The sequence below is a fragment of the Erythrolamprus reginae genome, chromosome 6, assembly GCF_031021105.1.
Source record: "Erythrolamprus reginae isolate rEryReg1 chromosome 6, rEryReg1.hap1, whole genome shotgun sequence".
Lineage (NCBI taxonomy): Eukaryota > Metazoa > Chordata > Lepidosauria > Squamata > Dipsadidae > Erythrolamprus > Erythrolamprus reginae.
Genome location: NC_091955.1, coordinates 63,977,684 through 64,002,065, shown reverse-complemented (window position 1 = coordinate 64,002,065; position 24,382 = coordinate 63,977,684). Strand labels below are relative to the sequence as shown.

General features: G+C 42.1%; 2 protein-coding genes across 2 annotated transcripts in view; one reads left to right on the top strand and one right to left on the bottom strand.

The window, feature by feature from the left end:
• Window positions 1–5,283, top strand: part of L3MBTL2 (L3MBTL histone methyl-lysine binding protein 2) — a 40,694-nt gene extending 35,411 nt beyond the window's left edge. Inside the window, exons 16-17 of the mRNA XM_070756060.1 lie at window positions 2,533–2,724; window positions 3,670–5,283. Coding sequence (XP_070612161.1) covers window positions 2,533–2,724; window positions 3,670–4,052 — 575 coding nt within the window. The 3' untranslated portion in view covers window positions 4,053–5,283. The remainder of the gene's footprint in view (window positions 1–2,532; window positions 2,725–3,669) is intronic.
• Window positions 5,284–12,481: 7,198 nt separating this feature from the next.
• On the bottom strand, window positions 12,482–23,251 carry CHADL (chondroadherin like). The gene is given in 8 exon segments (XM_070754962.1): window positions 12,482–12,659; window positions 13,600–13,616; window positions 15,411–15,527; window positions 16,190–16,675; window positions 16,678–17,102; window positions 17,105–17,635; window positions 17,638–17,767; window positions 23,069–23,251. Coding segments are annotated over 8 exon segments (2,067 nt in total).
• Window positions 23,252–24,382: the final 1,131 nt, after the last annotated feature.

Here is a 24,382-nt window from a genome sequence, read left to right as displayed (position 1 = left end):
GCTTTGGAGCAACAGGCAATGCAAACCAGGGAAGCACTATGTTGAAATTGATGGCAAATTCAGCAACTGCAAGCAAGACAAGACAAAGCAGTTAAAAAACCAGAGATAAAAGACACATAGAGATTTAGGGTCAAAGTCTGGGGGCGGGGTGTGGGGTACCAGTACCAGAAAGATCCCCGTTATATGAATTCATTGCAGTCCAGGACTCAGAGGAACGGATGGCATAGATCTTTTTGATCAAAAGTGTATTTTATCCAGGCTAATAGTTAAATTAAGCATGCCTCTTTTTCTGCAATGTCCTCATGATGTTGCTTTTATCTCACTCCCAGTCTATACCAGTTAAAGCCAAAAGCTACCAATCCCTATATTTAATTTACCTAGTAAATCACAAGTATGCACATTTCCACTTGTTGTTATTATTCCTGTGGCCCATTAAGAATTGCAATTGGAGGCAATAAACTGATTTTTAAGAGGTTGAAGGACAGATGGATATCACTAACTCAACCATAAGGAGCAGTCTTTATATGTTTTTGTGAACCTTCGCAATGATTTTCTGAGTCAAATTCTGAATTGGAAGCATTGTGTGTGTAAAGGTTTTCCATTTTTCCCATTCGTAAGGAGGCAGTGAGGGATGTACATGTTTTTCAGGCAAAGACTTTGTGTTGAAACTTTGATATTTCCAACTGACAGGAAATTTTCTGTAAGAAATTCTGGAAAGGAAATTCAGGGCACTTGAACCATACCTGTTCTTATGCAGGTATTGCTGAACCACAATTCTTAACTTACTATGAACGACGGATAGAGATGCTGAAAATTATTAAGTACTCTTTGAAACACAATGCTGCTTCTGGACTAAATGTCAGACTCAGTGTGAAGCATTTCCTTTTGCTGTTCATCAGGATTGTTGTTATAATCAGATTGAGAAATGTTTAATCCACAAATTGCCTGTTTTCCTTTTTTGGGAGAACCTGCAATCTCCCTGTCATATAATAATTTATCTCTTCCACTACAGTTGTTATAGCAGCTTTGCTGTTTGATAGACAAATTATATATTAATTGAGGTCTGCTAAAACTTCACAACCTCCACATCAGCATACAAAATGTAGGCTGGGAATGATACTGTATTTAGAAGAAAGAACCTTATTTGTTACAGCTGTAGATGCCACAAATTAAGTCTGGGGCCTTATAGGTGTAAATGATAACTATTGTTTTACTATTATAATGAGAACTAGTTTTACATGCTTAAAGCCTCAGCTTGCTCCCACTGAAGAAGTGTTTTTAACTAAGCCACCCAGAGTCACCTTGTTGTAGGGGAGATTGAGGCATAGAAATTAATGAGCAAACAAGTTGGAGGGGACTCCTACCCATATGTTCCTAGACTTCTCCAAGTCATTTGATATTTATGCTTCCCTTGAGTTACCCAGGCAGATATATTAAATATATGTATCAGTTTCTAGCAATTATAATTTTAAAATTACCTTCAATAAGTGTTGTATCAATGTGATTAGTTTGGGTGTAAAATAGCTTAGTACATCTGCTTCATTTGTCTCATAGCTGAATTTAGATTATTAATCCTTATTGAGGTAATTAACCAAGATCTCATCTGTATCATTTCAGCTGTATTTTGGGGATCACTTTACATTGTTTGCTTTTGTTCTGTCTGGGTTCCCCCAGACCTCAACACCAACTGGAAAAAACAGCCAGACACTCTGGTAAAAGCCAAAAGTATTTTATAGCTGGAAAAAATAAGCACAGAGGAAAACCTGTTCTTCCCAACAGACAGGCTATAATACGTTACAGCAGGGTCCTGATGTCCAGACAATACAGCACGCTTCTTGCTGGCACCCCCCCCCCCCCAATGGTTTCAATAGTCAAAGGCACAAACCAGGATTCCAAGACGCCAAAGTTCACAGCCAGGTCCCACGACTCTCAAAGATAAAACTCCACAAGCCAGGAAGGGTGGGTCTGCCTTTTAGCCTTTCCAAAGAGCACCACACCCAAACCCAGCTGTTGCCTCTTTAATGCTGAAAGTACTTAGCCAATTGATTTCGTCTCTGAGTAGCTCTTCTTTGTTGCAGATCAATTATGGCTTGTGCATTTTCCTCTAAGGAATCCAGGCTGCTTGCTGGGGAGAGCTCCCCCTGGTGGGACTCTGGCTGTCCTCCCTCTTCTTCAGCCTGGGATTCCTCCTCCTCGTCTGTCTGCACCTCCTGTTCCTCAGCCTCTCCCTCTGAGCTGGAAACCGACAGAAGATCAGCCGTTCCCTGAGGGGCCTCAGACGGAACCACAACAGCTTTATATTTCCCCCCCAAATTAGATTGGTTAGCCATGAAAGATTAGTTAGTTATAGATTAGTTAGCCATGAAAAACAGTCATGTTTTATATGCAGATATTTTACAGGGGGAAAAAAAATCTACATAAGGAGCCCCTCCCTACATACAGTTGTACAGCCCCTGATACAACTGAGGTGCTATGAGGTCTTTGATAGAATTGTGAGGTGGATGTATGACTCTTTTTATTCAATTTGCTAAGGAAAAAAGATGACTGCTAAAGCCCGCTGCATCAAGGAGGCAGCTAAAAAAGAGATCACTCCAAAAACAAAGGAAGAAACAAAAATTACCCAGAAACTGCCTACTTCAAAATCAAAGGAGGGAACACCAACTGTGTCCAAAATTGAGGCAACACAAGCTAAATCCAAGACTTCTTCAAAACTACTGCCTAAAAGTAAGGAAAAGGAAAAAGTGCTCCATTTCTCCCATTTGTAAACATAAACAGGAAGAGCGTAGTCTTTAAAAAATTGCTAAAATGCATATTTCAACTTGCCTAACTGCAGGCAGTTTGGGAAGGTTTTCATGGACAGGCTTGCAATGTAACTTGTAAGAGCTACAGTAGTAATAGATAGTTTTCAACTTATGATTGGTCACTTAGTGACTATTTAAAATTGCTACAAACTCTGATAATAGGACTTGTGACCCAAATTCGAAGTTACGATATCCGCCCTGCTCAGGGATCATGTGACTGCATTTTGGATGTTCATCAACCAACCCACATTTATGACCATTTGCAGCACCCTGCAGTCACATAACCATGATTTACAACATTTTTGCCAGAAACTGATATTTCTTTCCATTTTCCTGCAAAAAATGCCCTATAGCAAAGAATGGGCTTGCTTAACAATTGCAATGTTAGATTAATGATTATGGCATTTACTTCATCACCACCATCATCACCACAAGAGGTCATAAAATCAATGCTGATTTGTTTTGACTGTTAATAATAACTCCAAAATGCCTTCACCTTAAAGATTTATCTTGATTTTCCTTATATGCGTACAATTTTGAAACCTGCAGTTGCAAAAAATAATTTTCAATGTAAAATTTGAAAATAGACACTTCCGCTTTAAAAGCAGTAGCTTGTTAAAACTTTATGAAGAAATTATTGAAATCTTGTGGGGAGTTATCTGATGGCATGATTTGTAATTTTGTTTCTTTGATTAAATTGATAAGAAACAATAACGTGAATCTAGAAATATTTTTTGATGTTTAGTTTTCCCTATCCATGTTTGAATAGCGACAATTCTTTCTAGTAATAAAGGCATTTTGTCCATGTGTAAGACCTTGTAGATTTTTATTCTGTAATTGAACAGTGGTTTTTTTCTGTGTTTCCTAGCCTTTGTTGCTGTGAAAGTGAAAGAAGAAATGATTGAGGGTCCAAAGGTGAGGCTTGAAACTCCACAATGTTCAGTACCAGTGAAGAATGAGGACATGGATCAAGAAGCTTCAGAACACTCTATGATAATTGGCTGCCTAAAGGATGAAGGCATGGAAGTAGGGTCCCCAGAAATCTGTAGAGCAGATGAGGAGGGTGGCAGCATGGACGTTGAAGCTGCAACAAGCCTTGATACACTGGGCTGCTTAAAAGATGGGGTTAAGAAACCAGTATCCCAAGCAAACTCTGTTGCAATTGCCTGCTTAAAAGAAGGGGGCATAAAAGCAGAAGCCACAGTGAGCCCAGTGCTCATTAGCTGCTTAAAAGATGAGGATGTGGACTAGAGGTTCAAGCAGCATAAATCTCAATGGTTCTGCAGAGCAGTCCTTCACGAATCAAGGAAGATAAATTGCCGAACTTTTGGGACTGTACTCTAGCTTTTTATGTGATACAATCAGTCTATGAAACAATTATTAGAACACATATTCTATCCCATCATGTAAAAAAAGGCAAGTCTACAGTGCAGCTCGGAATACTATGAGTGAATTTCTGCATTATTAAACTCTGTGGAAAGGCAGGGATATGTTACAGGGCATTTGTAATTTGCCTGACTACAGGAGTCGCCACTATTTCGGTCAACAGTGGACTACCTCTGCTGCCAAGCAAGTTATTGAGCTGCTACTCAAGAAAAGTTTTCTGATGAAATAAATGGAAGATCAGTAAAATGGCCAAGAAAGCTGAGGAGCTCAGTGTCTTACTATGAAATGGTATTTTTCCAGCAATGTAAATTTAATTTGAAAGGGGCTACATAGTTCACAATGTCTATCTCTGGGTATCCACTGATCCCCTTCAGTGGCAGGCTTATTTAGTGGAAAACTCCAAGAAGTATCAGGATTCAATAATTGATTGATTGTTTCAACAGTTGAAAAAGCAGGACACAGCATAGATCTCTTATCACCAGATTAGCCATGGGCAAGAACCTGAAATTTATTTAGACCTTATACAGAAGACAGTTAACCATTCACATCTATAAGGACCCCAACTTATGAGAGGAAATTACTTTACATCTCATAAGGATGCTAGATAGGTAGGTATTATTCAAAAGGTGATGGAATGTTAGTTTGAATGTGATATCTCAGCCATGATATATATACAAGTGCCAAGGAATTATTATTCCAACAAGCTGTCCCTATGTTTAATTGTGGAGGAAGAAAAATAAGCCAATCATTTTACATCCTAAAGGCTGAAATGTCAACAGCAGCGTAAATTCTGAAGGTATTTGGGAACATGTATGAATCATGTATAGAGGTACAAAGAATTTTAAAATCCTACAATTATTTATAGAACTACAAAGAATTTAAAAATCTTAAAATCCATGTGAATGATATTCATAGTCATAAGTTGAGGCAGTATTTTCTATTTCCTGAATGGAGGAGAAGCTCTAGGAGGCCATAATTTTGGTTTTCCTATTCTATGCTCTAGCTCTTTTATAATGTTGCTTGCCTTTTCCTGAACTATTTCAGCTTTGCAATATGATTTTTAAAAATAAAGTTTTTACTGGTTTTCTCCACAATATATCCATACATATACCTTAATTCTTAAGAAAATACACATAGTTATAAATTTCTATTTAATAGTACATGAACCAGAACCTTAATTTGCACCTTTTATACATTAATTCCCCACCTGTTTCCCCTTTATATCATATCACTCCCTCCCTTTATTTTCCTCTCTTCCTTCTACCTTCTTTCTCCTTCTCTCCGACTTCCCCACTTGCCTCCTTTCCTCTTCTTCCCTCCCTTCTCTATTTCTTTTCTTCCCTGTTAGCCTTTCCCTAAGTGTATCTATTCACAATACATCCTATAGTTAAACAGAAAAGTAAGTCATGTCCCTAATCCTTTAGTTATCGGTGCTTCTCTTAAACTTATTTTTCCCTCAGTATCCATATCTATGCTTAATTCTTATATTTTCCTAGGTATATTAACTACTAACTTAATGCTGCCTCCTCAACTGCCTAATTTTGTCACCTGGATCTACCACCTTCAATTTTGTTTTTATTTTTCTCCAATTTAATCAATATTACTTATCTTCTATGCATTTTCATTTTCTAACCAATCATAGAAATTTCCCCATAACTTATAGCATTCAGAATATTCCTTATCTTTAATTTTCATTGTCAATCTATTCATTTCCACACAATCCAGTATTTTTTTAATTACCTCCCTTTCAGAAGGGGCTTTTGTTGCTTTCCATTTTTGCACAAATGCAATTCTAGCTGCTGTAATTTCATGAATAATTACATGTGTATTTTCTTTACTGAATTTCTCTGGTAATGTACCCAACAGGAATACCTCTGGTTTCAATTCTATACGTTGTTTCAATATGATTTTTGTAGTGTTGTTACCAGAGCTATAGGTAATTGTCCAAATTAGGTTGCAGCATAGATTTATCCAAAAGGTAATTCTTCTACACAAGGCGTGTCAAACTCAAGGCCCATGGTCTGAATGCAGCCCATGGGTTGTTTAGATCTGGCCTATGGAGCTGGGCTGGAAACAGCAAAGGACCAGCCTGCAGTGTCTCTGCCAACAAAAATGGAGCTATGGGGGGGGAGCGTTGTCCCCCTCCCCCCCAGCTCCATTTTCACTGGCAGAAGGCTATCAGAACAAACAAAAGGAGAAATGTTCCCCCTTTGCATTTGAGCACTTAAGAAGGGGCAGGAAGGGAGAAAGGGAAAGAGGAAAGACAAAAAGAAGGGAAGATAGGAAGAAAGCAATGAAGGAAAAATAAGGAAAGGGAAAGGAAGAATAAGGGAGAAGGAAGAGAGAAAGGAAAGGAAGGAGGGAGGGAGGGTGTCAGGCCGAAAACCATCATGTGGAGTTAGAGGCTTTGGCCTGCCATAGTAGCACAGCAATAGGGAAACGGGAGGGGTGAAAGAGAGAGAAGCTAAATACCACAACAAATTCCTTTACACAGAGTCCAAGATCAACTGAACAAATGAGGAAGTCAGAGAATCCCTGCAGTGAATCCCGATATCAAATACAACCCTGATGTGCCCTTAATTAAATTGAGTTTGACACCGCTGTTCTACGCCTAAAATAATTCATTTTTGTGCTTCTTAAGAATTTTAGGAGTTGTTGTCTCAGCATATCTAATAGGAACACACTAGGACAGTGATGGTGAACCTTTTTACCCTCAGGCGCCAAAACAGCGTGGGCGCGCACTATCGCGCGTGCTCAAGTGCCCACACCCATAATTCAATGCCTGGGGAGGGTGAAAACAGCTTCCCCCACCCCTCTAGAAGCCAGAAACGGCCTGTTTCTCAGCTTCTGGTGGGTCTAGTAGGCTCGTGTTTCACCCTCCCCAGGCTCCAAAGGCCTCCCTGGAGCCGGGCAAGGATAAAATCACCTTCCCCCATCCCCCCCACGGAGGCTCTCTGGAAGCCAAAAACGCCCTCCTAGATCCTCTGTGCAAGTCAAAAATCAGTTGTCTGGCACGCACATGCACATTGGAGCTGAGCTAGGGCCATGGGTTCACCATCACTGCACTAGGAGAGCAATATCCTGCCTTTGAACTTGTGCAAATGGTTTATTTAGGCACAATTGAGAAACAGTATAAATACAGCACAAGCTTCATGATTTTATCAGTAAATCAGGTAGGAGGTGTTGTATCCTGTAATGGCTACCTTGTAACTCTGTAAATAGTTTGTTCCTCTTTCAGCGCTGTCTGAGCCCAAGCAGGAAGTCGCTCCTGATTGGCTCAGACGCGGCCGGCTCTGGCTTTGGCGGGAACCGCAAATATATAAAAGGAGCGGTTTCTCCAGCCAGAGTCAGTCGGTACTCGCTGAATTGTCACTTTACCTTGCTGAGCTGTCACTTATTCTCTGAGCTGAATAAAAGTACCGATTGCTCCAAACCCTGTCTCTGGGTCTACTTCACTGGCGACGAAGGTGGGATGAAACTTCGCGTGCAACATGGACAAAATCCAGATCGGCCAGGCTCCGGAACTCTTCGATCCCGAGAAATCGACATGGGACGAGTACATGGCCACCTTCGAGATCTTCCTCGAGGCGGCGGGAATGCAGGACGCCGAAGCCGATCGCAGACGGGCTATTTTCCTTAACTACTGCGGCGCAGAAATCCGCAGACTAGCCCAAACTCTCACCGAACCAGAACAAGCAAGAGCCACAGCGTGGGACGTCCTACAACAAAAACTGGCGAGCCACTTCAAGCCGACCAAACCAGCCATGGTTTTTCGGCATCAATTCCACATGATGGTTCAGAGGGAAACCGAGTCGATCAGCCAGTTTACAACGCGGCTGCGAACGGTACTTGCTCAATGCAAGTTTAAAGACCCGGAAGCTCGCCTCACCGACGCCCTGGTTTTCGGCATGAAAAGCAACACGGTGAGAAATAAACTCCTCATCGAAGAAGAGCCGACTCTACAAACCGTAATTAAACTGGCGCAAACCGCAGAAGCAGCCGACGCGGCGGCGAGAGAATTGAAAGAGCACGGAAGGCGAGAAATCATTGCAAAAATCGACTCCGCGTCTCCCAGCGCCGTGGAAACAGACAACCCCAGCCAACAAAGTTCCAGCGGAGACAACTGCCTCCTGGTGCAAGACCAGCCGAGACACCTGAGAGCTACTCACCCAGCCCCCTGCGCGGGCTGCCGGGGAAATCACCAGCGCCATCGATGCCCCTTCCGAGACGCTACATGCCGCCGTTGCAACCGGAGAGGCCACATCGCCATCGCATGCAGAGCAACAGCGCCAGAGGACACATTTGCCACACCGCAATACCAGCGACCTCAAAACCAGACCCCCCAAGCGCGAGAAAGGAGACCATTCCGCAACGCGGGTCAAAAGAACTACTCAACCGCTAACCGCGACTACTATAGAGGTAACTCTCAATTTTCCGTGAATAACACGGCAACCAAAAAGGGGGCTAAAATTGTTATATCACTGTTACTCAATAACCAACCTTGCTCAATGGAGCTGGATACGGGCTCTAGATATACCATCATGCCCTGGGAAAAATTTAAACTGTATATGCCTAATGTATCTAAGGCTGACCTAAATCAAACCTCTTTGGTGATTAGAGACTTTCAGGGGGGAGTAATCTCGGTCTTGGGAACAGCAAATGTACCTATCGCATTCAAGAATGTTAAATGTACCCTTCCCATGCTTATTGTAACAGGGGCCAAGCACTCTCTTCTGGGTTTAGCATGGATGGAACCACTGGGGATCGAGATTTCGGGTGTGTGTAATGTAAACTGTTATGATATGCCTAACTTTGTGAAAGAGTTCCCTGAAGTGTTCAGCCCCACACTGGGATTGTATAAGGGGCCCCCTATATCTTTCTCTATTGACCCCAAGGTCCCACCGATCAGACTAAAACCTCGCAGGGTCCCCCTGCCGCTCCTCCCCAAACTAGACATACAGCTGGACAAACTCATTAGCCAAGGTATTTTGGTCCCTGTGGAGCAGGGGCCATGGGAAACTCCCATAGTTACCCCTCTGAAGCCAGATGGCTCGTTAAGAGTTTGCGCTGATTACAAATCGACCCTAAACAAGGCACTCCAACACCACCCCTACCCCATCCCGGTTGTGCAACAACTGCTACACTCCCTGGGGGAGGGGAAAAGGTTAGCAAAGATCGACCTGGCGCAGGCTTACCAGCAACTTCCGGTCGATGAACAAACAGCAAACGCTCAAACAATTGTAACGCACAGGGGGGCTTTCAAATGCACGAGGTTACAGTTTGGGGTAAGCATAGCCCCAGGAATATTCCAGAGCATTATGGAACGCCTATTGTCAGGGGTAAATGGGGCCATTCCATACTTTGATGACATCTTAATTGCAGGGGAAAACCAGGAACAAGTAAACAAAAGAATAAGGGAAGTACTTAAGAGGTTACAGGACAAAGGTTTAAGAATCAAGCCTGATAAATGTGTCTGGGGAACCAACAGTATAGAATTCCTAGGATATAAAATAGATAAGGAAGGTATCCACCCCACAACAGAGAAGCTGAGAGCAATTAGAGAAGCCCCAGAGCCACGAGATAAGAATGAGTTGCAGGCATTTTTGGGCCTCCTTAATTTTTATTCCGTTTTTTTAAAGCAGAAGGCAACAGTAGCAGAGCCTCTCCATCGTTTACTCCAGAAGGAAGCCCGCTGGACATGGGGGAAAACTGAACGTGAAGCTTTTTCTCAAATAAAAAATTTATTAACCTCTAAAAGTGTAGTAGTCCAATATAGTGCTTCACTACCCATTAGGCTCACGTGCGACGCTTCGCCGTACGGCATAGGAGGAGTCCTAGCTCACGTTCTACCTAATAAGACAGAGGCCCCAATAGCATTTTTTTCTAGAACCATGACCAGCACAGAAAGGAATTATAGCCAGTTAGACAAGGAGGCTCTAGCATTAGTGGCAGGGGTAAAGAAGTTTCACAATTACATTTTTGGAAGAAGCTTTGAGCTAGTCACTGACCACAAACCCTTACTAGGCCTGCTAGCCCCCAACAAGCCCACTCCACCTTTCATGTCTCCAAGACTAATCAGATGGGCTCTTTTCCTCTCAGGGTATCAGTATGAGCTCACCCACAAGGGGGGGAAGGAAATCAATCATGCAGACGGCCTAAGCAGATGCCCCATAGCAGACTTAGTGGAAGACCCTGTTCCTTCCACAGATGTGTTAATGATAGAACTCGAGGAAAACCCACTAACCACAGCAAAAGAGGTAGCTGCACACACGCAGCAAGATCAAATCCTTAAACAAGTGGTGAACTGTGTTCTAAAGGGATGGCAAAATGATGTTGTGAAACCTGAATTGTGTGATTTTAAAAACAAAAGACTTGAATTATCGTATGTAAAAGGTTGTTTACTGTGGGGGGATAGAGTGATCATTCCCAAAAGCCTAAGGGGAAAGGTACTCAAAATGTTACATGTGGGTCATCCTGGGATTGTCAGGATGAAGAGCCTGGCAAGGGGGCATTTATGGTGGCCAGGGCTGGATGTTGATATTGAAAATTGGGTTTCAAAGTGTGATCCGTGCCAAGAGTCACGACCCAGTCCCCCCAAAACAACTCCGGCTGAGTGGGAACAGCCTGCTGGTCCTTGGTCTAGAATCCACATTGATTTTGCTGGCCCAGTGGGGTCTCAGTATTTTTTAATAGTGGTTGATGCTTTCTCCAAATGGTTGGAAATAATAGCAATGAACAACATAACCACAAGTGCCACTATCAAGGTATTGAGCAGACTGTTTGCATCCCATGGTTGCCCAGATCTCTTAGTGTCTGACAATGGGCCACAGCTAACAGCCAGGCAATTCGAATTGTTCCTAGATGGCCTAGGGGTCAGGCATGCCCTCATCTCGCCTTATTCGCCCTGGGCTAACGGATTGGCAGAACGTTACGTACGGGTGGCAAAGGAGGCATTGCGCAGATCAGGCCCTGGGGATGTGCAACAGAACTTGGACCAATTCTTACTCACCCAACACATTACCCCTAACTCGCACACACATGTAAGCCCTGCAGAGTTATTGATGGGAAGGAAGTTGAGGTCACCACTAGACAGGTTAAACCCAAGGTTCTGTGTTAATAATAACCAAATGTGTACAAAACCTGAAAGAGAAATGTATTTGGGACAAAATGTATATGTAAAAAGTTTTGATGGAAATGTAAACTGGATGAAGGGAATTATTGTTAAGCAAAATGCACCTAAGACCTATGTTGTTAAACTAGAGGATGGTCGTTTGTGGAAACGACACATAGACCACATTCGGAAGCGAACAGAAAATCAATTGCCACAAACCGCTGACATGGACTCTCCCCCTTCAACAGACTTTAGTACATTGCCCGAAATAAGAGACACGCAAAGAGACTTATCGGGCCAGGGGGAGCCATCCAGCGACGCCGAACCATCCTCGTCCTCCGAAGCCTTCGTTGGGCCCGCCAGGCCAAGTCCGCAACACCGGGAGAACAGCGGCGAGCCATCCTCCACAGTCGGTGGCGAAGGAGAAATTGAACTGCGCAGGTCAGCGCGAGCTCCTCAGAGGCCCCACCGATTGGACGACTTTGTCACATGGCTTTCTTGATGGATGTGTCCAACTATGAGGGGAGGGGTGTTGTATCCTGTAATGGCTACCTTGTAACTCTGTAAATAGTTTGTTCCTCTTTCAGCGCTGTCTGAGCCCAAGCAGGAAGTCGCTCCTGATTGGCTCAGACGCGGCCGGCTCTGGCTTTGGCGGGAACCGCAAATATATAAAAGGAGCGGTTTCTCCAGCCAGAGTCAGTCGGTACTCGCTGAATTGTCACTTTACCTTGCTGAGCTGTCACTTATTCTCTGAGCTGAATAAAAGTACCGATTGCTCCAAACCCTGTCTCTGGGTCTACTTCAGGAGGTTTTTACAACAAACATGTGGAAAACATGTTTAAATCTTGCTTTTCAAATGGACTGGTCAGTTTGAACTGCCCTACAATTACTAACTGAATATATAATACAAAATAAATGTACATGTTTTCCAAATTATAATAGTTTAGAGACTACAACTATACTATGCAGAATTTTAAATGTACTTTCTGTTTTTCACATTGCTGGGCTGATCATTGTAATTAGATAAATAATGTAATCAAAAGATGATAAAAGCATATACCAAGGTCTTCCTTCTCAAATTTCTTGTCATTATGAGAAACTAAAAGTATGTTTCCATCAAGAAACTTCTCATTCATGCTTTACTTTTCTTTTCCTTAATTCCTAAGCTCCCCACCTGCCTCTCTTATTTGGAGCGTGTTCCATCCCTGATTTTGGATACAGTTAAGCTGGCTTGTTTGGCCTTCTGGATATTCCATCCTGGGCAACTTTTGAAGATAGCTACAAACTTGACTTTTTGGCTATATAGATTTGGTGGAGAGCCACAAGTGGCCCCTGTTCTCAGATTCAAGTTATCAAGCCACCTGAAAAATAGAGAAAAAGAAGAAACATGATTTTACCTAGGTTTACTGTACCTATCTAAGGATGGGATTGTTTTGTTGGTTTGGAGTTTTGTGGGGAGAAGGGATTGTGGATCTTTTTTTGTATGGTTTCACATTTGAGATGTTAACGAATCGTTTGTTGGTAAAAACAGGGAATCAGGGGAAAATGCTGCCTGTTTATGATATTTCCAAGTATGTTCTCAGTACAGAATTAATATTTTCTAGGAAAAATGTGAAATATAGTTGATCAGCTTTACAACAAAAGGATCATCCATCAATCATATGAGCTTGTATAATCACTATTTGGCAATCAAAGTTTAGCCTAGGGCCTAGGCTAATATTTTAGCATTTAAGATCTATAATTCCTTCACTGAAAAAAGTAAATCAGAAGTCAATTGCTAAAAAGAAGTGATTGATGAATATCTGAAATTCGATTTCCTATTCCATTTCCTCTCCCACCATCTACACTTTGCAGAAAGATAGCAGAGTGAGTTAAATTTGAGTCTTGAGCTTTCTCTTTGGCATTGCTAGCCCAAACCAATTTTTCATTGTTCATGGCTATGAGATGAAATCCAAATAAACAATCCCAGGTCTTCTGTTATCTTAGTAAGGATCATGTACCACAGCATCCAGTTATTATATTTATTCCAGCCATTCTACTTTCACAAAATGAAACTACCCCATTTTCCCCAAAATAAGACGTTCCCTGATAATAAGCCCAATCGGGCTTTTGAGTGGATGGCAATAAGACCAGGCATTTATTTCAGGGTTCAAAAAAATATAAGACAGGGTCTTATTTGGGGGGATTTGCAATACAAAATTAAAGTACATATTTTAAAACTATTCATATCACTAAAATTCATAATGTTTTTATATATTAGATGGATGAAATATACTGTATTTTTTGCAGTATAAGTTGCACCGAAGTATAAAACGCACCTAGATTTTAGAGGAAAACAAGGGAAAAAGTATTCTGAATCAAATGGTGTAGTAATACAGTATATTATTTAATAAAACACCAGTGTAGCAGAATACTTTTTACAACCATGTATACTTTTTATAACTATGTACACTTTTTACAACCATGTACAGTCATACCTTGTCTTACGAACCTAATTGGTTCCAGGGGGAGGTTCGTAAGACGAAAGGTTCGTAAGACGAAACATTGTTTCCTATAGGAAACAATGTAAAGTCAATTAATCCGTGCAACCAAAAAAAAAAACCCGCAAAAAAAAACGCTGCCGCCCGGCTGTCACCTTTTAAAACAGCCTGGGGGCTTCTCAGCGACCTCCCGAACGCCGAAGCCAAACCCGAACTTCCGGGTTTGGCGTTCGGGAGGCCGCCGAGAAGCCCCCAGGCTGTTTTAAAAGGTGACAGCCGGGCGGCGGGGCTTCCCAGCAGTCTCCGAACACCGAACGCGGAAGTTCGGGTTTGGCGTTCGGCTTCGGGAAGCTGCTGGGAAGCCGCCCGGCTGTTTTAAAAGGTCGCAGCCGGGCTGGGGGGCTTCCCAGCAGCCTCCCGAACCGAACCCAGGGTTCAGAAAAATTTTGCCTCTTCTTACGAACTTTTTTCGAGTTACAAACTAGCGTCCGGGAGGCTGCTGGGAAGCCCCGCCGCCCGGCTGTCACCTTTTAAAACAGCCGGGGGGCTTCCCAGCAGCCTCCCGAACGCCGGTTCGTAACTCGAAAAAAGTTCGTAAGAAGAGGCAAAAATTTTCTGAACCCCGGGTTCGTATCACGAGTTGTTCGTAAGACGAGGGGTTCGTATCTTGAGGTACCACTGTACACTTTTTACAAATTTCGAACTTGACAGCTTTAAGACTTGTGGACTTCAACTCCCAGAATTCCTCCTCCAGTCATGCTAGCCCAGGAATGGGAGTTGAAGTCCACAAATCTTAAAATTGCCAAGACTTCCTTACTCCCTTTCCCACAACCTTCCCGGCGGACAGCAAAAATGAAATTGAGGATGAGCAAACAAGTGAACTTCCTGTTGGCTCATTGGGCCATTTTCGCTGTGGGGAGACCAAAACAGCCAAAAAGGTGGCTAAAAATCAGCTGGTCAGTGCAGACATACATGCTGGAGCTGACATAGGGCCAGCCTCACGTGCTCTCAGATATGGCTCCGTGTGCCACCTGTGGCACGCGTGCCATAGTTTCATCATCACTACCCTATAGCCCCGAGTCCACGGAGAGGGGCGCCATATAAGTCCAATTAATAAATAATATATATATATCAGAGCAGCTTTCAGGCTCCAGTGAAGCAGATCCAGATAAGGGAAATACTTTAAAGCAGTGTTTCCCAACCTTGGCCACTTGAAGATATTTGGATTTCAACTCCCAGAATTCCCCAGCCAGCGAATGCTGGCTGGGGAATTCTGGAAGTTGAAGTCCGGATATTTTCAAGTGCCCAAGGTTGCGAAACACTGCTTTAAACTGAAATGCCAAAGAATATTGCCAATCACTGTAGGCTGATGACTTTACTTCCTGTATTCCTTGACTGTAAATTCTAATTCTAATTCAATATATTTTTATATTTCCATATTAGTGAGGTTGTACTTTAAGGAAACTGGCATAACAGGGTCTAATAACTAACTATCAATACCACATTTTCATCATCTGGATTTTTGAAATAATATATAACACTAAACAAAAACAAACTACGGCTGCACAAGCATATTTTGTGATGATGGTAGCATTGTCACCATGGTTTGCAGCTGCCGAATTTCTTACTTACTTGTTCAAGGCCCATGTTATCCAGATACAAGTGCTGCAGAGATTTTGCAATTGGAAGGAAAGCACTGTTCCCAATGTATTTTATAGGATTCTTAGACAATTTCAGTTCATTGATGTTGTGATTCAGCCTGAGGCTCCTCAGGGAACGGCTGGAACTCTGCCGGATCCATGCTCAGATGGGGAGGACGATGAACAGGAGGGGGAGGACCAGGCAGAAGAGGAAGAGGAGGAGGGAGAGCAGCCTGAGACCCCCGGGGAGGGCTCTCCCCAGCGAGTAGCCTGGATTCATTAGATGCAGACGCCCAGGCTATCATAGATATGAGGCAGAGACGGGCAGCCCAAAGAAGGGGCCAATTAGCAAGGTATTTCTATCCCTGAATTGGTAACAGCTGGGTTTGGGTGCGGTTCTCCTCAGCAGGGTTGAAAAGGCAGGCCCGCCCTTACTGTATTGTGGAGAGTTATCAATTGGGAGTCCTGTGACCTTGCTTCGATTCTTGGCGTCTCTGATCCTGGCTTGTGGCTTCGAAGGCTGAAGACTTGGGGGAGGCGTGGGTTTTATTACCTCCAGTGTTGTTTTTGCCAGCAAGAATCCTGTTTTATTGCCTGGCCGTCGTGAAACCTCTGTGAAGCTTCATAACGTTCCTGTCCGTAAGAACAGTTTTTATTACCTGTGTTTGCTTTCAAATATATAAACTGCCTTTGCTTTTTACCAGTGTGTCTGGCTACTCTTTTTAGTTGGTGTTGGCGTCTTGGGGGGACCCAGACAGAACAATTGAGAATAGGCAATCCTCAAAGGGCCTTGGTGGGAATTTCTTGCAAAGAATTCTCATCTAGATGTAGTTTCTCTAGCATCTTGTCCTGCTTCAGAGCTTTAGGAGACAAATATGTAATATGATTTCCTGTTAAGTAAAGACAGCGTAGTTGTTTCATTCCAGCCAGAGCATTATCGGACAGCTGACTGATTGAATTGTGTTGCAAGTGGAAAGCAAAGAGGTTGGGCAAGTACCTGAAGGCATCCTTGGACATTTGAGTGAATTTGTTGTGATCTAGAAAACGATAAGCAAGTTGGGTGGTGTCTCTGATAATATCAGCATCAATGGAAGATATGTCATTATTAGACAGATAAAGATAGATGAGTGTTCTTAGGTCCCGGAAAGCACCAGGCTGTAGTTCTTTAATTTTACAGTTCTGCAGGTGAAGTGAGGCCAGGTTCTTCAAGCCCATGAAGGAACCAGTTGGTATGGAATGGAACTCATTGTGTTGCAACAGTCGAGAAGTTGAGTGTTGCCAGGAAATCCTTTGGGTATATGCAAGAGATTTTTGTTATCACACTTCCCATGCTGGTAATCTAATAAGCAGGTACATTCTTTTGGACATTTTACAGTACCCTCCTCTGGCTTTCTGCTGATTATTGTTAGAAGCAGCTCCTCTTCTAACATCTGGTGTTTACACTTCATATCTGTTGGACTCAAGGATTCCAAGTGCTCTGCTCTGAAGACCGGAGGTCCAGGACATACTATATCAATGTATATTTTTGCCTTGTCAGCCCACTCTTTGAGGGTACGCATGTGGCAGGTACAAAGCATAGGGTTGCCTGTTAAGTTTATTTTTTTAAGGTGGACCATTTCTACCAAGGGTGCCAATACCAAAAGCTGGTTGTTGTGCAAGTCAAGAGTATGGAGCAAGGGGCTTCTCTTTCGGAGACCTCCTGAAGGGCCATGTTATCCAAGCAAAGCTGTTTGAGATTAGTAATTTCAATGGCCTCTTCATCAAAGTAGGTGATGGGGTTGTATCCTAAACCCAGACGGTTTATGCCAGAGAGTTTAGACAATGCCTCAGTGGGAAAGAACTGCAATTCATTATGGCATAGATTTAGATTTTTGAGTGTCGGTAATCCACCAAAAGCTTCATTGGCAAACACATTAAGTGAGTTATGGGACAAATTGATCCACTTGATCACCTGAAGTCCCTGGAAAACCATATCTGGCAAGTAAACCAATGAGTTTTTGGCCAGATTTAATAAACTAAGGAATTCAAGTTGCCCAAAAGCTCCTGGCTTTATTTCTTCAATCTGATTATTTTCTAAAATAAGTTGACAGAGGGAAGAGAGGCCATCTAAAGATTCTTGATAGATGATGTGCATATTGTTAGAAGCCAGATTGAAGTAAACTAACTGTCCTAACCCCCTGAAAGCCCCTTCCTCAATGCTTGTTATCTTGCATCTTTAAGGTTCAAATGGGTGAGGTACAGAATGGACAAAAAGTTTCCTAAAGGAATCACTGTAATTTTGTTATCTTGAAGAGCCAACTTTTTAGTAATCTGCAGATTTAAGGAAACAAACATTAGTTTTAATACTGCCTGTTTAATGGATTTTGGACCGTTATAATAGTCCCTCAAAGTTTTATTTTTAATGGAAAATATGGAAATTACATGCTGTCACACATCAAGACTACTACGAGATGGATCATTTTTAAATGATTTGTAATTAATCTTCGTTGTCCGGTAGTTGCTGGATATTAGAATTAAAAATTGTTTAAATCTTAATAGATTTTGGAAGCAGACAAACCATCTTACACAAATCAGTTGCAAAATAGATTGATTGACTAGATTGACTAGTAATTGTTCCTAGTCTGGTGCCTTCTTAAACTTGAGATTTTCCATCTTACCATGACTTTTGTATCAGGTAAAGAAAGGTAAGATGAGAGAGAGCATGCCATGGAGAATTCAGTGGCTGCATGGAGGTCTTAGCCAAAAGGAATCCATTCTAAGCTGGGAAGTGAAGGCAATGAGCATTGGAGCAAGTTGTTGGAGAGAGAAAGCTACTGTTCCGGTAGCGCCAGGAATGGTGGTCCATCGCTGGTTATATATCTCTAGGAAACAGTTGACCACACCCAGACAGGATATAAAGGAAGATCTCTGGGTAAAGGGGCGTGGTGTTTCAATGTCTGAAATGGTTGCAGTCCTAGATTTGGGGTTCCGGAAATGACATGCTGGCAACCTGCTATTATGCTTCAATTTTCATCGGGCAGAGATGCAGCTGTGAGCAAAACCTGGAGAATTGTGAGTAAGATAAGGGACCCTTATCTTACTGAGGAATGTGATAATTAGCTTTGACTCTCGGCGGCTGGCAGGACGTTTATCTCTTATCCAATTTAACATGGAAAGTTCCTTGATGAACTGAAATGCATGAGTTTGCTTGTATGTTTGTTATGTTTGTTATATAAAAGTGTGTTATTTGAAATCTCAGTGCATGGATTCTCCCTTTGTTCGGATAGGGCAGAGCAGAACAAGAGATAGCAAATGCCCTCACCCAAGATCCAACAAAGGTAGGATTAGCCCTCAGCCATAATAGGAATTGTTCAAAACCCTTTTCACTACATCATCACCCAGCAAGATTCAACTAAGCTTAGGACTGAAGACACTATAGTCACCCCTGCATGGCCCCGTGGGAGTCTGACAACCAATTAGAATACATTTCTTACACAGGAACCAGGAAGCTCCAAGGCGGGGCCAAAGAGAAGGTATGAAGCTATCTCCCTCTCTCACCCATGTGCTTTTTTTGCCCAGGACCTCAAAACCATGTGTTCCTCCTGTTCCACCATTAAATAATCTTTCTAAGTGTTGTGGTTGGTTTCAGGCCAGCTCCCGTGGTGGCTGATTTTGACGCAGGGGAGTGGGGGTCGTCTATTCACAGAAGACCAGTCTGGCTGCAGGACGATTCAGACAGTGAACCAGAAACAGAGACAGGGAGAAGGAAGGGACTGGAGAGATAGAGGGGAATGGATTCAGTCAACTCTCCAGCCAGAGGTTCATCTGAATCATAAGGGAGAGAATTGCTAGGTTATTGTAATATAGCAGCATTGCCAAATGTGTGGCCTTGAGCATAAAGGTGAAAACAACCACTATCAAATTTGCAGTGGTGCTTAAAAGTTTGTAAATCAGAAGTATTCAGGAGTCTGTTTTACAGAAATGATCAGAAGTCAATTTTACAAGAGGCCCTTTGTAAAATTGACTTCTGAATACTGGCCGGAAAATTACACAATTCCAGTTAGCAGTAATTGTTACACACATTGTAAATGTAATAAATGAATGTAAATCAATCCAGGAAATTCACAGTATAATTAATGTATTATGTACCTTAATAAACATTCAGCAAGACAATTCATTTTTATGTGCATAAATTGTTTCTGAAATGTTGGATTAATTTTCATTTGAACAGCACCATTTATTTGGGGGGAGGGGAGTAAATCCTCCAATATAATTTTATGTATTTATTTTCTCTGTGCGTTAAAATTAGTCTAAATTAAACCGAACAAACGCGGCCTGCTACTGCCGTGCCTACATTTTCTAAATACAGTAGTTTTCCAGGAAAAGAAATTGGCAGTCGAAGCTCCTCTCTAGCAGCCCGCCTCCCATCCCCCACCCCGCCTCTAAACTCCTTCCAGAGCTCTGAGCATGCGTGAAGATCCTCGCTTCCGAGCGCAACAGAAGTATCACGTGACCGATGACGAATGTGCCGGAAAATAAGAAAAGGTGGATTAATTTACATACCCCTCATACATTGCGCCAAACTCCTTTGGTGTTCAGAGGTTTATTCTTAATTTTAAGTGTTTTGGTTGATGTAGTTTGCAGGGCAACTGCGAATTTTCAAATCTTCGTCATGATTTTACATTTGGCATTTTAGCTTGATATTAAATTGATGTTCACCATCTTCTTAAGAACTGTTATTTTCTGCCCTTTATAAGAAAGTTTCAGTGGGCTAATTCAATATTGGAGAGTTTTATAGTTTTGTTTATGGCTAATATTTTGAAGGTGTATTCTGGTAGAGCTATAATAGGCTGTTGGAAAACAGCGTTACTTTAGGAAATTACTATATTTGGATTTAAAGTATTGTTATCCTTGTGTTTCTCATGTGGTTGCTTTGCAATAGGTAAATAGTTTTATAAGCGGCTGAAGAGTATTTTGGGGGCAAATGCTTCTGCTTCATAAAATTTATTTTTCATTTGGCCATTCCTGTTTCCTTAACTAATTTATTTTTCCTATTTTTGTTTTACTATAGAAGACAGGATTCATCAGTTGTTCAAAACTTTGTTATATATTCAATACAAGTAACCCTCAACGTATGACAATTGCGCCTAAAATTTACGTGACTAAGCAAGACAGTTTAAGTAATTTTTGTCCCATTTTGTGCCCTTTCTTGCCACAGGTTGTTAAGTGAATCACTGCAGTTGTTAAATTAGTAACGCCGTTAAGTGAATCTGGCTTGCCCATTGACTTTCCTTGTCAAAAAGGTGGCAAAATGTGATCCCCTTTTGTGACCGTCTGACAAGGATGTAATGATTCACTTAACAACTTGTGGCAAGAAAGGGCATAAAATGGGGCAAAAATTACTGTCTTGCTTAATAACAAAAATTTCAGCCTCAATTGCCGTAAGTTGAGGACTACGTATGTGGCATCCCCATGAAGTAGTAAGTACAAAAAGGTCATATGTCACTTTTTTCGGTGTTATTGCAACTTTAAACGGTTCCTAAATAAACTGTTGTAAGTCAAGGATTACTGGTATATTTATTGTATTTAATTATCCAATTGAAGGCAAACTATAAGCAGATACAATTCTACCATACACCAGGATTAAAATAATAAAAATAATAAATAATAATTTGATCGAAATCAAATAACAATTAACACCAGGCAGAAGCAACAAGAGTTTGCTTTCTGAACATTTTTTAGGTGCATCTTAAAAGATTTCAGGCTGTTAATCATTAAAATATCCTGTAATTTTTACCCGTTGCATATCTTTTTATAAAAATATGGTATTGCAGTTTATTACATTTTAAGTTTACTTATAAGTAGCTTATAGTTCATAAGCTACTTGCATTATAAGTAACTTATAGTTCATATATGTAGAGGCGTGCACCAGGGCATGTTGTATAAATTTATGGAACTGATAATTTGGACACGCCTATGCAGAGGCGGGCTGGTAAGGTGGAATGGTGATGTGTACTTGCCCCTGTGGCTCTGAGTGCTAGCAAAGGCCAGCGCAATAATGCTACTGCACCTGGGCAGGTAGAAAATCGCGCACAGGTGCAGTAGCATCATTGCGCTGGATTCCGCTAGCACTCAGAGCCACGGGGATGACCACACGTCACAGTCCCACCTTAGCAAACCCACCTCTGCCGACGTATGCTCAGGTTGGATGGATGCTGCCTGGGAAGATTATAAAAGCAGCTCATATGAGGAGGTGCTGCTTAGTTCATTTATATCAGTTTCCATGTACTTTGGTGTAATAGGGTATAGCATTGCCAATGTACAGTACATGTAATTTTAATAACAAATAACCCAGTTATAGACTTTCTGTAGGATGGTTGGAGGCAGCAGAAATGTCTTGCCAATGTTGGAAGAGCCACGGTATGTTCTGCTACCTATGTGGCAAGTACATGGCTAATCCTCAAACACGCATCATGACTGGACGTAAGAAAGCATATGAAGTGGGCTTGCAAGATCGGTAATTAAGAGGAGATCTGGGCTTCTCTCGTTTGTTGTGCCAGATTTGCTGTTCATCTTAAGACCTTGGCTTAGGACTCAGAGGCCCATGACTCTTTGCTGTCCTGATGATATGGTAAGAACAAAATGACAATATCATAGACTTGCTCCTAACTAATGTCGCTGATTTCTCTGCTAAAAATCAATTAGTGTTCCCTTGTTTATCGCGGGTGTTACGTTCCAGGACCACCTGCAATAAACGAAAATAAAGCGACATTCTGGGCAGGGGGTTGCCCAGTTCCTCCAAAAGTCCCAGCGGGCTGGGATTTGGCTCCTACTGTTCCAAGCCCCAAGGTAGGGGCCCATGGGAGTTGGGAGTACGGCACATCTGAAGCGATGAGGGGGAGACCATGGGCTTACGAGACCGCCTAAACACCTTTTGCGTTTCCCCAAGAGAGGCAAGAGAGAAGGCGGCTAACCACGCAATACCCTTGTCCGCTGCAGCCACCTCCTTGAAAGCACTCAACATGCAACAGATTTAAATTTAATATTAACCGCTCCAAACTTGACTGTAAAAAGTATGACTTCAGTAACCGAGTTGTCGAAGCATGGAACTCATTACCGAACTCCATAGTGTCATCCCCAAACCCCCAACACTTTACCCTTAGATTATCTATGGTTGACCTATCCAGATTCCTAAGAGGTCAGTAAGGGGCGAGTACAAGTGCACTAGAGTGCCTTCCGTCCCCTGTCCTATTGCTCTCCTATATCTCCTGTACCTTTCTTCTATTACTATATCTTCTTTTCTATTCTTTCATAGATATATTTTACTATGAGTATCTCCTATATAACCTTCATCATGTATTTTACTATGTGTTTGTGTGTATATATATATATATATATATATATATATATATATATATATATATATATATATATATATATACACACCCACTAAAACTCTCATTGTGTATTGGACAAAATAAATAAATAAATAAATAAATAAATAAAAATAAGAAAGAAGATGCCCACGTTGCTTTTCCTCGTCCTGTCCAGAGCAGAAAAGCCACTGAGGACGGTGAGCCTTCCGCTTCCCCCTCGGCTCTGTCACAGCCTCCTGGGCAGCCCTAAATCCTGGCCAACAAGGTCTACCTTCTCCCCCATCCAGCCACTCACCCGCAGTGGAACCCAACCGCCGGCTCCGGCAGACACCGCGAGCCCAACCGCAGTTGCATACACGTCATGCCTTTTTTCTCCTGTCAGGACCAGCATGGTCTTCTTCAAAACCCGCGATGCAGAATCCGCAAAAGGTGAACCGCAAAGTGGCAAGGGAACACTGAAAATGTCTTGATCTGCCATGAGACCAGTGCCACATGACAATTTTCCACTACTGAACCCAAGAGACATGAAGATGCTGTCATGTACCAGCCAGGCAGGGACAGTCACAGGATTTGGATTTTGAACGGGTGAGCCTCATCTCACAACACAGTCAGAATTAAATCACCTGGTCTGGGACCTGAATTTGTCACCACCTAATGCAGAAGTCCTGGGTTCAAAACTGGAAATGTGGTGTTTGCTGCCTTTTGAAATTGCCGAGATGATTTAACAAATTTCTTTGCACAGGTTGACAACTTTGTTTCCTGTACTGGCAGGTTTTTCCCCACAGCTTTGCATTATGAGCACGACCTACTTAGAACGGCATGTCTTTACTGATTCATCATTGTTAACCTTCAAAACTGTCTCCTTACACAACAATGGCAATACACAAGGTTCAGTACCTGTTGATTTATGTGGCGCCCTTGAAAGCAGTAGATGAAAACATGGAACTGTTGTTGAACCAGATCCAGTACGAAGTACAACTGGAATGTAGGTGGAGATCTAAAAGTAATGGGCCTGGCTGCTTGAAATGCAGCCAAGATATACCGAATTATATAGATAGTCCTTGACTTGCGTCCACAATTGAGCCCAAAATTTATGTTGCTAAGTGAGACATAAGAGATTTTAATTCCATTTTACATCCTTTTATAGTTGTTAGGTCAATCACTGCAATTGTTAAGCTAGTACAGTAATAGGTTAAGTGAATCTGGTTTCCTTATTGACTTTAGTAAAATAACATGAGATGGAAAAGACCTTGGAGGCCATTGGAGGTTAGCAACACCTGTGTTACTTCTATTCATGAACTGCTTTAAGATGGAGTAGGATAGAAGTCACTCACTGTAACAATCAGTGAGTAATTTAACATTTCCATCAAAAGCTAAGCTTATTGTAGGTAGGTAACAATAGGGGGGGAAATGCCACTGCTTTTTTTCTTTTCAATCTATTAGTCTAGCGCCAGTGGTTCTCAACCTTTCTAATGCCACGGCCCCTTAATACAGTTCTTCCTGTTGTGGTGACCCCCAACCATAAGTCTAGCGCCAATTCTTCCAACGGAGCTTTAAGCTGATTGGCAGGAAGGTCAGAGGGACACCCCCACTGTAAATGCCTGATTGG